General features: G+C 41.7%; 1 protein-coding gene across 1 annotated transcript; it reads right to left on the reverse strand.

The window, feature by feature from the left end:
* Positions 1–7,311: 7,311 nt before the first annotated feature.
* LHFPL7 (LHFPL tetraspan subfamily member 7) lies at positions 7,312–10,644 on the reverse strand. Its single transcript, XM_074200950.1, has 3 exons — positions 10,435–10,644; positions 8,501–8,639; positions 7,312–7,568 (listed from the first exon to the last, which is right to left on the reverse strand). The coding sequence occupies exons 1-3, from the start codon at positions 10,642–10,644 to the stop codon at positions 7,312–7,314; spliced, it is 606 nt and encodes a 201-aa protein (XP_074057051.1).
* Positions 10,645–14,707: the final 4,063 nt, after the last annotated feature.

Consider the following 14,707-nt stretch of genomic DNA (forward strand, 5'->3'; position numbering starts at 1 on the left):
TTCAGAGCCTAAAGTTAGGAAGACTCATCTTTTGTGAGTTCAAATCTGGCCTCAAATACTTGCTGGCTCTTTAAGAACTTGTATAAGTCACTTAACTCTTTTTGCCTCAGTTTCCTTATCTGTGAAAAATGATCTGGAGAAGGAAATGGCAAATAATTCTGGAATTTTTTCCAAGAAAAACCCAAAAGGGATCACAAAGAATCTGAAATGACTGAACCACACAGTTCTTTAAACCAATTTCAATATATTTCCTATATAGCATTTCATCCAATGTTTAGAGCATTTCATTCCTTCCCAACTGAGTAGGGACATTTTCCCACTGTTGATTGATTATCTTACCTTGATTTTGGTATTCAGGAAGTATTCAGAGTCAGCTGACACATTTGATTGATTCTGTAACTCAAGTGTTCTCATTTGTTCAAGACTAAAGCAAAGACATTAAGTAATGCCTCTCGACTGATGCAATATGGTAAAAATTACATTACATGACATTTAGTAATATTACATATAGTAAAAGAATATTCCATTAGATTCATGAGTCACAAGTTGCATTGACATTTCCCAATCACTGGGTATCTACTTTGTTTTTAATTCACCAAAAATACTGCTAGAAATACTGTGGCATATATGGAGCCTTTCTTTCTTCCTATGTGAAAGACAATGTGACAAAGCCTGGAGTTAGAAATAAAAACAAAAACTCAGTCCCCACCCTTAAAAGGTACATGTTTCTAATGCTCAAGGCAGCATCAGAATAACTAAGATATATAAGGTGAAAATAAAAGTGACATCAGAAGAAAGGCACTGGGATGGGGGGAAGGATAAATTAAATTCCCTTAATTTATATAGACATCACCAACTGTAAGCCAGGTCCTGCTGGACACTAAATATGAACTCATTTGATCCTCACAATGACGGGGGGGGGGGGGGGGGGGTGTTCTGTTATCATTTCTCTTTTACAGTTGGAAAAACTGGGGCAAACACTTTAAAGTGACTTGCCCAAAGTCACACAGCTAGTAAATATCTGAGGTTAAATTTGAACTCAGGTCTTTCTGTTGCCAAGTCTGGATGCTTCTAGAGATGGGGAGGAAGAGACTTCTTATTGAAGTTGGGGTTTGAATGGAGAGTCTAAGGGATCCAAGGAAGTTAGGAGCAGAGAAGAAAAGGAAGTTTACTCCAAGTACGTGGGACAAATAATAAAAAAGAGATGGAGCATCCATTCAAGGAACAGTGAGAAGACAAGTATCAGGGGTCAGGGAGGGAAGAGCTTTAAAAACCAAACAGAGAATTTTCTATTTGATCCTGATGGTCTTTGGAAGCCATTGGAGATGGCAAGAAGTGAAGGGAGCCAGACCTGTGTTTTAGGGACCTCCCTTTGGCGTCCGTGAGGAGGCTGGATTTGAATAGAGAGAAGAAACTCGAGGCAAGGAGAGAAAGCATCAGGGAATGGAATTGTTTCATCATGATGAGATGAGAGCCTACATCCAAGTGTTGGCTGAGAAAGATGAGGGGAAGGGACATATAGGAGAAATGTTCTGGAAGCTGAAACTAAAAGACTTGATGACAGATTGACTATGTGGGCCGAGTGTGAATGAGGAGTCGATGATGACACCAAGTTTGTAAGAAATCGTGATTTCTCTCACAGTAATAGGAAAATTGGGAAGAACTGGAAGGGTTTTGGAGGGGGGAATAAAACTGAATATGTGGAGTTTTGCAGTACCTCTGGAATAACTAATTTTCAATATACAAAATTCAATTGATACATTAGTTTTGCTCTATTGCTTCTTTTCATAAATAAAATTATTTGTTAAGAATTAGTTCTCTGAGAGGGAGAATACATTAGGAAATGTAGGAGATCCTAAAATGCATTCAAATCATTGAGAAGTTGCCAAGGAGCATATTGCAATGAGGCGTCAGAAGAGGAAATGAGGAAGGGAGGTCCCATGACTCTGCTCAGCTACCCTAGTGGATCACATCCCCTCCAGGTTCCTCCAGGAATCTTCTTCTCAATGGGGTTTCTATTCCTGTCATCCAATCCTAGGTCATTTCCTGTATAGCATCATCTCATTTCACTTCTTCCAAACTGACTAAAGATGTTTAAAATTACCTTGTTTATGGTGATTTTATTGATTTATTTGATTTATTGACAATTTGAGATTTTCAAAAGGCAATGAATATATTGATTCGTTTTTCTGAAGCGGGTGCTCTGGGGCACTTAGAGCTTGGTCAGATCTTGAAGACACCAAGATCATCCACTGGATCCGATATATAAGGCCATCTGGGGCCAGGGACCAGATACGAATCAGGATGACTGGAGATGGCCCAGAATATGAGGCAATCAAGGTGAAGTGACTTGCCAAGGTGACCAATTGACTTTTGTCCTGCCTCTGATCTTTGATGACTCAGGAAGAGATGAGTGAGGCAGATGGCTTTGTCTAACTCTGCCACTTAGATCCACTTCATACACAAGTCAAGAATACAAAGAAGAAAGGGCAGCTAGGTGGTGCAGTGGATAGAGCACTGGCCTTGGAGTCAGGAGGACTTGAGTTCAAATATGACCTCAGACACTTAATAATTACCTAGCCGTGTGGCCTTGGGCAAGCCACTTAACCCCATTGCCTTGAAAAATCTAAAAAAGAAAAAAGACAAAGAATACAAAGAAGAAACAAGAAAATAGTTTTTCTGAATTGCAAAATTTTCTGGTTCACCACCTTTGGGATCCACATGAGCCACTCTGAAGAGGGATCAGAGAGGTGATATTTACAGTTCAAAACAAATGGTGTATCCTCAAACCTATCCGCTGGCAACTGTTAAAAGAACCAAAGTCAGTGCTGGTGAGGTTATTCAAGGCAAATAACACTCATTCAGTGTTGGTAGAATTACAAACAATTTTGGGGGCAAAAATAAAATGAAAAGAAATACGTTTTGATCTTAACAGAGTTATAGAGGAATGGATACATCTCTTTGGGAATCTTTTTGGCAAGAATCTGAGAAATACAGAAGAAAAATTACAGAAATAGCCATACTCTCAGATCTGAAATTCCACAACTTGGAATGTACCCTGAAGCTCTTTATCAAAAGCGAGGTAAAAATGAGGTCTATTTGTTCAAAGATTTTTCATAGTCGTATAATGTGGAATAACTTTTAAAAAGTTGGGGTGGGTGGGGGTGGGCTTTGGGGTGGTGGTGGTGATGGAAGGAAAGCAACGTGAATATCCAACAATGAAGAGGAAGGGTTAAATAAACTGGAGAATCCTACCACGGTGGAATAGTAATACTTTAATGAGGATAGAAAGATATGAGGATTAAAAAGAAATATGGAAAGACAAATATAAAATAATGCAAAGCAAAAACAAGACTAGAAAAAATACAAAATGCATTCATCACAGTCACATAAGAGGAAGAGAATGTGTGGATAAACCAAGAATTCTAATGAGGACATGGAGCAAATGAAAATTTTTTTCTGACATTTTATATAATAATATAATAATAATAATGTTTTTCCCTTATTTTTTTTTAGGTTTTTTTGCAAGGCAATGGGGTTAAGTGGCTTGTCCAAGGCCACACAGTTAGGTAATTATTAAGTGTCAGATTTGAACTCAGGTACTCCTGACTCCAGGGCCAGTGCTCCATCCACTGTGCCACCTAGCCACCCCTTTTCCTTCATTTTTGTTGTGTTTTTATTTTCAGGTTTTTTTGCAAGGCAAATGGGGTTAAGAGGCTTGCCCAAGGCCACACAGGTAATTATTAAGTGTCAGATTTGAACCCAGGTACTCCTGACTCCAGGGCCGGTGCTTTATCCACTTCACCACCTAGCCACCCCCCTTTCCTTCATTTTTGAAGAAGACCATGACATCAGGGGAGATGCCATGACAAGTACATGAATTGGATTTTAGTGAGGGGGGGGGCTATGCTAAGTCACCAGCCTCACTTTCTCCTCCAGAGTCATCTGGGACCAGGGACCAGATATGAATCAGGATGACTGGAGATGGCCCAGAATATGAGGCAATCAAAGTGAAGTGACTTGCCAAGGTCACATAGTTAGTGAGAATCAAGTGTTTGAGGCTGGATTTGAACTTCTGTCCTCCTGACTCCAAGGCCAGTGCCCTATCACTGAAAACCTATATATATATATATGTTGAAATTGCTTTAAATGTAAATAGTTTCTAAACAACTTGAGATGGCTATATAGATGGTCAATTTTTTTAAATAAAACCTTAAGAAAGAAAAAATAAAGGGGTGGTTCCTATAAAAGGATGACTAGATGATCCATTAAAATCATATATTTAAAGCTAAAAGGGATCTTATGGGTCTTCTTGACTAATACCTTTAGTTTACTGATGAGGAACCAGAGGGTGGGGAAGGTTAGGGGAGTGGGAGGGGAGTGGGGGGGGGATGTTTACGTAATGCTGCTCGCTTGTGATCGCCCATGTAAGAAGTAAGAGAATCAGGATTTGAACTCAGGTCCTCTGATTTAAGAGAGATAGTACTTTGTTGTAGTAACACAATGTCTCATCTCAACTCCAGAGATTATTTTTTGTCCTGTATAGGGACCAGACAGGGAGAGCAGCTTAATTTGTCACTAAGATGATGGACTCATTGGTTCTGAGTTTGAGTCCTGACTTTGGGACTAATTTCTTGTTTGCCCTTGGGTAAATCAATCAGTTGGGGTAGTCAAGTGGCATAGTGAATGGAGACAGAAAAGACCTGAACTCAAGTCTAACCTCAGACACTCACCAGCTGTATGACCTTGGGCAAGTAACGTAACTTTTGTCTGCCTCATTTTCCTCATGTGTAAAATGAGCTGGAGAAGGAAATGGCAAACCTTTCCAGTATCTTTGCCAAGAAAACCCTTTACAAAGAGGTGGAAGTGACTGAACAGCAGCAAAATAAAATCACTCAATGTCCCTAGGCTTCAGTTTCTTCATGTGTAAAATTAGAGAGTGAGATTAGTAGGTTTCTGAGACTCCTTCCACCTCTAGATCAAGGGTTGAGATTTATAAATTTTGGTAAAAAAAAATTTTGGTAAAGCAATTTCAGTATAATTGATTTCCTTTGTAATCCCAGGTATTTTATTTTGTGTATTTAAAAATAATATCCTGAGAAGATTCCATGGGCTTCACCCTATTGCCAGGGGGATTCATGTCACAAAAAGGGGTAAGACTCTCTAATCTAGATCTGTGTGTGGTTTATATTATTAAAAATACTCAAATGCTTAAAATAATAATAATAATAAATAAAAATGCTGTTGCCTTGGGGATGTTGATTTGGGGGAGATGGTAAAAACTGATTTGGCTGATATGCCCCAGGATAGATGCAGGCTAAGGAGACTGAGCTTTGGCTCACTCTCCAGTCACTTGCTTGTTGTGGTGCAGTTACAATGCAGTTTCCTGGGTCCCTGCCCCTTATTCCTCATTCCTTATTAGTCAGTTCAGAGAGCACCCTTATGTTGTGGTCAAGACTATCCCCCTGCCTTGATCATGGCAATCTGATGCTAAGGCAGTTCTTTTTCTTTGTTTTTAAAAAATTTATTTATTTACTTTTGAATTTTACAATTTTCTCCCAATTTTGCTTCCCTCTGCGCCCACAGAAGGCAGTCTGCTAGTCTTTACATTGTTTCCATGCTATACATTAAACAAAATTGAATGTGTTGAGAGAGAAATTATATCCTTAAGGAAGAAACATAAAGTATAAGAGATAGCAAAATTACATAATAAGATAATGTTTTTTTAAATTAAAGGTAATAGTCCTTGGTCTTTGTACAAACTCCACGGCTCTTTATCTGGATACAGATGGTATTATTCATCGCAGACAGCCCCAAATTGTCCCTGAGTGTTGCGCTGATGGAATGAGCAAGTCCATTAAGGTCGAACATGACCCCCATGTTGCTGTTAGGGTGCACAGTGTTTTTCTGGTTCTGCTCATCTCACTCAGAATCAGTTCATGCAAATCCCTCCAGGCTTCCCTGAATTCCCCTCCCTCCTGGTTTCTAACAGAACAATAGTGTTCCATGACACACACACACACACACACACACACACACACACACACACACACACACACACATATATATATATATATATATATACCACAGTTTGTTAAGCCATTCCCTAATTGATGGACATTCACTCAATTTCCAATTCTTTGCCACCACAAACAGGGCTATTATGAATATTTTTGTACAGGTGATGTTTTTATCCTTTTTCATCATCTCTTCAGGGTATAGACCCAGTAGTGGTATTGCTGGATCAAAGGGTATGCTCATTTTTGTTGCCATTTGGGCATGGTTCCAAATTGCTCTCCAAAAAGGTTGGATGAGTTCACAGCTCCACCCACAATGCATTAGAGTCCCAGATTTCCCACATCCCTTCCAACATTGATCATCATCCTTTCTGGTCATGTTGGCCACTCTGAGAGGTGTGAGGTGGTGAATTCAGTTCTTTTTCTAAAGTTCTGTCTAAGTCTGAACCCTTTGGATTAGAGGATACCTCTTAGCTGAATGTCAAGAACTGGTGACAGCAGTGGGGGGGGGGGGAGATTCACCTATGTTGTGCCCCATTGGTATCTGTCTTGCCCCTTTTTCTCTGTAGTTTGAAATATTTTCATAACATTGTAGTCTGACACTTTTAATAATTTTGTCTGCATATCTTCTGTTTTTCAGATGCATCCCTGGCTTAAGAGATGGAAAGGATATTAGAGACTATTCCAGCCAGAGATTTTTATCCTCATTTAAATCATGGATGCCTTGGTAGTCTGGGGAAACCTATACTTCTCTTAGGAGGTTTTTTAAAAAATGAGTAGCAGTTAGGTGGCACAGTGGATAGAGCACTGGCACTGAAGTCAGATAGAGCTGAATTCAAATTTGACCCCAGATATTTGACACTGGGCAAGTCACTTAACCCTGATTATTACCTCTCTCTCTCTCTCTCTCTCACTCTCTCTCTCTCTCTCTCTCTCTCACACACACACACACACACACACACACACACACACACACACACACACACACAAACAAATAAAAAAGAACTTTGGAATTCTTTTTCATCCAAATTTATGCCCCCCTCCAAAATCTGAAGACTCCTTCAGGGTCCATGGACCTCAGGTTAAGAACCTCAGATCTTTCCAAGTCTATTATTTGTCAGGTGAAGAAACTGAGGCCCAGCGAGCAGGTAACTTGCACAAGATCCCAGAGTGAATTAGGGACAGGTCTGTGGCCTCGTAAACATCCCCTGCCTCCATCCCTGGGCAGAGCATCTTGCAGAGATGTTGGTACCACTAGGTGGCAGCAGGGAGCAGTCATTTGTAGCAAAGTTTTCTATCTATTTGACTCTGAAATGAAGATAATTCTTTCAGGGATGCTAGAAAAAGTCTTCTCCTGGGTCTTGTATCTTCGGACTCTTCCGATGACGAACAAGAGAGCAGTGAGGATCAGAGCCAAGATGGTCGTGATGTAGCCCCAGCCCAGGTGGCACCGGCCGCTGCTGTAGACAGTGGAAGGGCCACAAGCGGTCCGAGCCACCTCGGAGGACAGACTGAATGGGAAAAGCAACAGGCCAAGAAGACTGGTGATGACTGGAAGGAGAAAAGGGGAAAGCCTTTTGTACTGGAGGATAAACACTTAGGATAAGCACCATTAGATTGTAAGCTCCTTGAGGGCAGGCACCATCTTTTGCCTTTTTTTTTTTGGATCCCCAGGGTTTAAGTGCATTGTGCTTCATAGATGTTGATGGCTACAAATACTAAGGCAAGATAGGCTCTTTCCCTTAGGGAGCTTTGATAGTAAAGGGGCCAGCTCCAGGATTTTGCAAGACTTGATGATGATGTTTGTCTTTGGTTCTTCATGACATCAGGGAGGTGATGCCATGACAAACAAGTGAATTGGATTTCAGTGAGGTGGGGCTGTGCAAAGTCACCAACCTCACTATCTTCTCTGGAACCATCTGGGTCCAGTGACCAAATGTGGATCAAGAGGATTAGAGATGGCCCTGGGTGCGAGGCAATCAGGATGAATGGATTTACTTAAGGTCATACAGTTAGTAAATGTCTGAGAACAGGTTTGAATTCAGGTCCCCCTAACTCCAGAGCTGGTGCCCCATCCACTGCACCATCTAACAGATGGGTCTAAAAATGGTAGGTTTGAGAATTATGGTCCAATAGTCCAATATCATCATTTTACAGATGGGGAAACTAAGGCTCAGAGAATAATAGGAGCCTACAGTCATAGATCTAAGTCTAGAAAGGATCCTATACCTTCCACCAAGTCCAACCTTCTCATTTGACAGATGAAGAAACTGAGGCAGTGGGGATATGTGAGTGAGGTGACTCTCCTGAAGTCACAAAGGGAATAATAGGGGAGCTAAGGTTTGAAAATGGATCATCTGGTTTCCAGTTCCTGAGCTCTTTCTGCTGAATTTTGGCAAGGTCAGTTTCTTCATTTGACTTTGTCAGTCTAGTTAGGAGTTGGCTCAGCCAGAAATATGGTAGTGAAAAGCCAAGGGGCTTACCAGATGCTGCCAGTATATACTGGGTTGGGATGCGTCCTTTCACTGGGCAGAAGTCTTCAGGGAGGACTGTCCAGGACAGGAGAAGCAGGGCCCGCAAGACCAGCAGGACCCAGCCTCCAAGGAGCAGTGCAGCTGAGGCCTAAGGGAGACAAAGAGGATCAAGACCCCCAGAAATCAAAAAAGCTTCCATTTCCATTCAGTCGCTAATAGGAATCATTTCCCTTTATAGGATGCTTTGGGAAAAGAAACTCAAGTCAAGTCATCTCCCATCTGTGACTCATTTATTTTATTTATTTTATTTTATCAGGACTCATTTATTTTTGGTGTAAAATGAAACTCTTTTCAAACTATAACATTTAATGGGGGAAGAAAAGACGTCACTCCAGTTCCCCTTCTTCATGAGCTAGTTGCGATGTGAATAGGTAGATAGCATTTTTATTGTTTTTCTAACAATCACTGGAATGGCAGTTAAGAGACCTGGGTTCATCTCTCAGCTCCATCACTTACTTGCTTTGTGTCCTTGGGTTAATCATCTCCTTTCTCAGTTTCCCCATCAGTAAAATGAAGGATTTGGAATACCTATGGGACCTTTGGCAAATCACCCTCTCTCTGGTAAAATTAGCAGAGGATCTAGATCTCTTCCAGTCCCAAATCCTAGAACCCCAAATGATCTCAGAGGACTTTGGCTTCCTAAATCATCTTCCAGGTTCCTAATCTGCAAAATGGGAATTGGTCACTATTGATCCTTATTATGTTCCAGGTGATGAGGATGCAAAGCCTGCACTCAAGGAGAGTATTCTCCCAGGGGAGATGCTTTCAAGATCTACCTCTCAGGGGCGGCTAGGTGGTACAGTGGATAGAACACTGGCACTGGAGTCAGGAGTCCCTGAGTTCCAATCCGACCTCAGACACTTAATAATGACCTGGCTGTGTGGCCTTGGGCAAGCCACTTAACCCCATTGCCTTGCAAAAACCTAAACCAAAACAAACAAAAAAAGATCTACCTGTCTGGGTGGCTGTGAACCAAGTTCTTTGGGAAGCAATATGGAAATATGGATTATCTTTTGGATTGCAACATCATGCCTCTAGAAGGTTCCTTCTGAACTGCCCACATGTTACAGTGGACCGACCACAGGTGGGAACTTCAGATCCTCCTTCAAGGCTTGGGAAACCCTCCCCCCCCCCCATCACCTTTGACTTGCTTCCTTTTTTTTTTTTTTTTTTTTTTTGTATTTCTACTCTCAGCAGCCTGGCCAGTATTTCAACAAATTTGTTCACTGCCCAGTTGAAGGCCTCTTCAGTCTCTAGAGACATTTAAGTAGCAATGAGCACATGGAGGGCTAGGCCTGGAGTCAGGAAGTCCTGATTCAAATGCGACTTCTTGTACTTACCTGTCTGGGCAAGTAGGTGACCCTGGCCAAGTCACTTAACCTCATAAAAACATCTACTTCCCTGGGATGTTGGGAGATCAAATGATTTTGTAAATGTAAAATGCTTAGCACATAGGAGGTGATTATTCTTCTTTCCTTCCTTCCTCCCTCTCTCCCTCTTTTTTTACCTCCCTCCCTTTTTTTTACCTCCCTCCTTCCCCCTTTCCCTTCCTCCTCCCTCTCTCCTTTTCTTCCTTCCTTCCCTTTCTCCCTCCCTTATTTCCTCCTTCCCTTCTTCCTCCCTCCCTCCATACCTCTCTCTCCTTCCTTCCTTCATCTTTCCCTCCCTTCCTACGTACCCTCCCCCTCACATCTCCCAAATTTCCCTTTCGTTTCTTCCTCCCTTCCTCCTTTCCTCTCTCCCTCCCTTCCTCCTTGCCCGACTCCCTCTCTTTCTTTCATCCCTTCCTTTCTCTCTCCCTTCCTGCCTCTCTCCTTCCTTCTCTTTCTCCCTCCCTCCATTCTGGAGGCCAGCTCCTGGGTTTCCCCCTAAATGATCACTACCTTCCAGGCCAGGTCAGGTAGGTCCTCCAAGTTCTTGTAAGCCACACAGGTCTGGTTCCAGCCATTACCCTCAGACCAGGAGCACCAGGCAAAGAGTCCAAAAGAAAACAAATCACTTTGGAACCAGGCAGGAGAGAGAAGGCCAAAGGCAGAGATGCAGACCAAGGAGAAAGCCAGGGCAGAGCCCACACTGTCGCCAGTGTTCCTCATGGGCACTGCCAGGTCCCCAGGGTTCAGCACTTGCTGTCCACAAACAGAATGTGCTGAGGGTTTCTCCACAATGAATCTGGTTTTTTATTTGGGAGACTGTCCTGGGCCATTTCTGGGCCTCAAGTTCATCTGGGAAAAAAGAAGATGCAGGGAGATTATTTCTAAAGACCTTAGTCACTTTTAGGGTTTTTTCCAAAGTATCGCTTGCTCTGCCATCCCCTGTTCAAAGATCCCTTCCAGCTCTGACATTCTCTGTTCTAAGGCCCCTCCCAGCTCTGACATCCCTTGATCTAAGACCCCTTCTAGCTCTGAAATCCTCTGTCCTAAGGCCCCTTCCAGTGGCATCCCTTGTTCCAAGGCCCCTCATAGCCCTAACATCCCTTGTTCTAAGACCTCTCCCAACCCTGACATTCCCAGTTCCAAGGTCCTACTTTTTTTCCCCTTCCTTGTTCCATGTTTCCTCCCCAATATTGTCTGGTGATGAATTGCTTCTAAACTTAGTTATGCTGCTCCTGGTTAAACAAACACAGCAGCCTTGCCCAGCCCACTCTAAATCTTCCCAGTTTCTAAGGCCCTGCCCCATTTTGTGCTCTGCAGGTACAGGCTTAGAAAACCTAGAGACATAGTGAGATAATGCCAAGGCACTACTGAGGTAAGGTCCTAGGCTCTCTTTTTTGACTAGTCAAACAAAAAGCATTTATTTAACATCTATGATATTCCAGGAACATTTCCATATCCTTAGAATGAAATTAATCTGAGTTTCTGTAAGCCCCCACCCCCCAACCCAGGACTTCCCCATATTACTGAAGGGTTTGTCTTCTTTCCATCTTTGAAAAATATTGTGGTTAAATCAGATCATGGAGATGTATGGCTAGGAGATACCTTAGAGACCATCTAGTCCAAGGATTCTTACCCTAAGGTCAAAAAACATTGAATTTCTATTTTTCACTAGTTTCCACCTTCTTGTTAAGTCATTTTGCATTTGTGTCTGACTCTTTGTAACTTCATTTGAGATTTTCTTGGCCAAGGGTCTGTAGCAGTTGGCTGTTTCCTTTTTTCCTCTCATTTTACAGATGCTAGTAAGGGTCTAAGGCCAGATTTGACCTCAGAAAGATGAGTTTTCCTGCCTCTAGGCCCAGCACTCTATACTGCAGTGTCACCTAGTCTCTAACTAAAATGTATTTGATTTGAAAATTGATTGATTTGAAAATATGAATCTGAGGGGGCAGCTAGGTGAGTCAGTAGCTACAGCACTGGCCCTGGAGTCAAGAGGACCTGAGTTCAATTATGGTCTCAGACACTTTATAACTGCTAACTGTTTGACCTTGGGCAAGTCACTTAACCCCATTGCCTTAAATAAATAAAATTAAAGAAAAAGAAAATATGATTCTGAAAGGGAGTCCTAAAGTTTTCACCAGATTAGTAAAGCAATCTCTCTCTCTCTCTCTCTCTCTCTCTCTCTCTCTCTCTCTCTCTCTCTCTCTCTTTCTCCCTTACCTCTCTCTCTTCTGATCTGGTCCAAATCCTTATCTTACAGAAAAGAGAAATCTGGGGGCGGCTAGGTGGTGTAGTGGATAGAGCACTGGCCCTGGAGTCAGGAGTACCTGGGTTCAAATCCGATCTCAGACACTTAATAATTACCTAGCTGTGTGGCCTTGGGCAAGCTACTTAACCCCATTTGCCTTGCAAAAAAACCCTAAAAAAAAAAAAAAGAAAAAAGAAAAGAGAAATCTGGTCAAGAAAAGTCAAATGACTTGGTCAGAGTCACACAGCTATTAAGAAAGTGAGTCAAGACTCAAACTCGGGTCATCCTGCTTCAGGTCTGAGTCAGGCCATTTTATTTATTTTTGTTTTTTATTTAAGGCAATGGGGTTAAGTGACTTGCCCAAAGTCACACAGTTAGGTAATTATTAAGTATCTGAGATTGGAAACTCAGGTACTCCTGACCCCAGGGCTGGTGCTCTATCCACTGTGCTACCTGGCTGCCCCTGTCAGGCCATTTTAAGAGGTCTCTACTCCAGGATCCGTCTGTTGCAGTTTTTTTGAAATCTAAGGCCAAGCTATCCTTTTTCTGGCTATAATTTTAAGCCCGTTCCTCTTAGAATCATAAGATTCAAGACTGGGATCTTAGACTTTTAGAATTATCAAATGATCATTTTGAAAATGGGGAAACTGAGACCCAGAAAACAAATTAATGACAGATTCACTTTTAAGTAACTGAGTTCAAGATTTGAACCCAGATCCTCTAACATCAAATCTATTATATATATATATATAGAGAGAGAGAAAGAGAGAGAGATGGTGGGATTTGAATTTAAGTCTTCTTGGGTCCAGGACCAGTATTCTCTGCATTGTGCCATCTAGCTGCTGGGTTCTCCTGGAAGAGGGAGAATTTATAGCTTCTCCATCTCCCCTTGGGGATATAGGGATGGTAGGGAAGGGGAAAGTGGCTAAGGTCAGAATAACCTCAGTTCAAAGATTGCCCAGAAGCTAACTAGCTCTGTGACCCTGAATAAGTCATTCAACACCTTTTGGCCTCAATTTCCTTATTTGTAAAACCAGATTGATAATAGCACCTACTTTAAAGTGTTATTGTGAGGATCAAAAGAAATGTTGATACATATAAAGCATAAAATGCTATGTAACTACTGGTTATCATTATTATTCAGATCCAGATAACTTCTCATTCTTCCCTTAGGTACAGATCCAGAGAAAAATAGAGTCACGGAAGGAGCAAAATACCATCTCTACCATTTACTAGCTAATTCAATTCCTTTCTCTGAGTCTCAGTTCCCCCTCTGCAAAAAAAAAAAAAAAAAATCAGACTAGATAACCCCTAAGGCACCTTCCAGATCTAAATCCCATCACTTGATTAGCTCCCCAGTTGGGTTTACCTTTGAGGATGCCATGTTGCTGCCCATTTCTCTGCTCAATTTCCAGCTAATAATCTCCAAGGAGAAAGCTGGTTGCTCATCCTAGTCTCCGCAGCCCTGTCTTCAGAGAGGCAGGTCTGGGGAAGGCATGCTTTGTCCTTCCTGTTCTAAAGAACAGAATTTCTATGCAACCAGAGGTGCTTCTAATCTTATCATCCTCATGACATGAGGGTGGCGGCAGACTTGGTTATAGGTGAGGCGATTCTTAAAGGGCCAAAGCAAAACAAGGTGTTCCACTGACTCAACAACCTCCTATCTTACACTGTATCGGGGATCTGGATTTGGAAGGGATTTTAGAGGCCATTTAATCTGGGAGTACTAAGCCTGTAACAACAGCGAATATGGCCTGAACCAAATTACAGTGCGGCTTCTATTGGATTTTAAAGTTGATGTAGAAATAAATAAAATATGCACATTAAATGTATCATATAATAATAATAATAATAATATATAAAACTATATGTAAATATATACATAGGAACACAAACATGTAAATATGTTTATTGTGAATATCTACAGTATATGATGTTTGTCTCTGATGTCTCTGATGACGTTTGCCTTTTGTTCTCAAAATGGCATCAGGGAGGTGATATCATGACAAACCCATGAATTGGATTTGAATGAGGAGGAGCTGTGCTAAGTCACCAACCTCACTTTCTCCTCCCGAGCCGTCTGGGTCCAGTGGCCACAGAGGAATCAGCATGACTGGAGTTGACCCGGATGCATCCAGGGCATCCATATACAAATACTATGTAATCTGTATATACGCATGTTTATTTATAAATATACATGTGTATATATTTTGTATAGTATATTTGTATATGTGTGTGGAGAGACAGAGACAGAGATAGAGATAGTGTGTTTGGTTTTCTAAGGTAATATGTAGCCTTGAAGCTTGGTGGCACCATAGTACATAGAAGTCTGGACCTGGAGTTAGGAAGACTCATCTTCCAGAGTTCAAATCTGGCCTCAGACACTTACTAGCTATGTGACTCTGGGTAAGTCACTTCACTCTGTTTGCCTCAGTTTCCTCATCTGTAAAAAGAGCTGGAGAAGGAAATGGCAAACCACTTTAGTAACTCTGCAATAAAACCTCAAATGGAGTCACAAAGAGTCAGACTGAATGACAT

This window comes from Macrotis lagotis, chromosome X (genome assembly GCF_037893015.1).
Source record: "Macrotis lagotis isolate mMagLag1 chromosome X, bilby.v1.9.chrom.fasta, whole genome shotgun sequence".
NCBI lineage: Eukaryota > Metazoa > Chordata > Mammalia > Peramelemorphia > Peramelidae > Macrotis > Macrotis lagotis.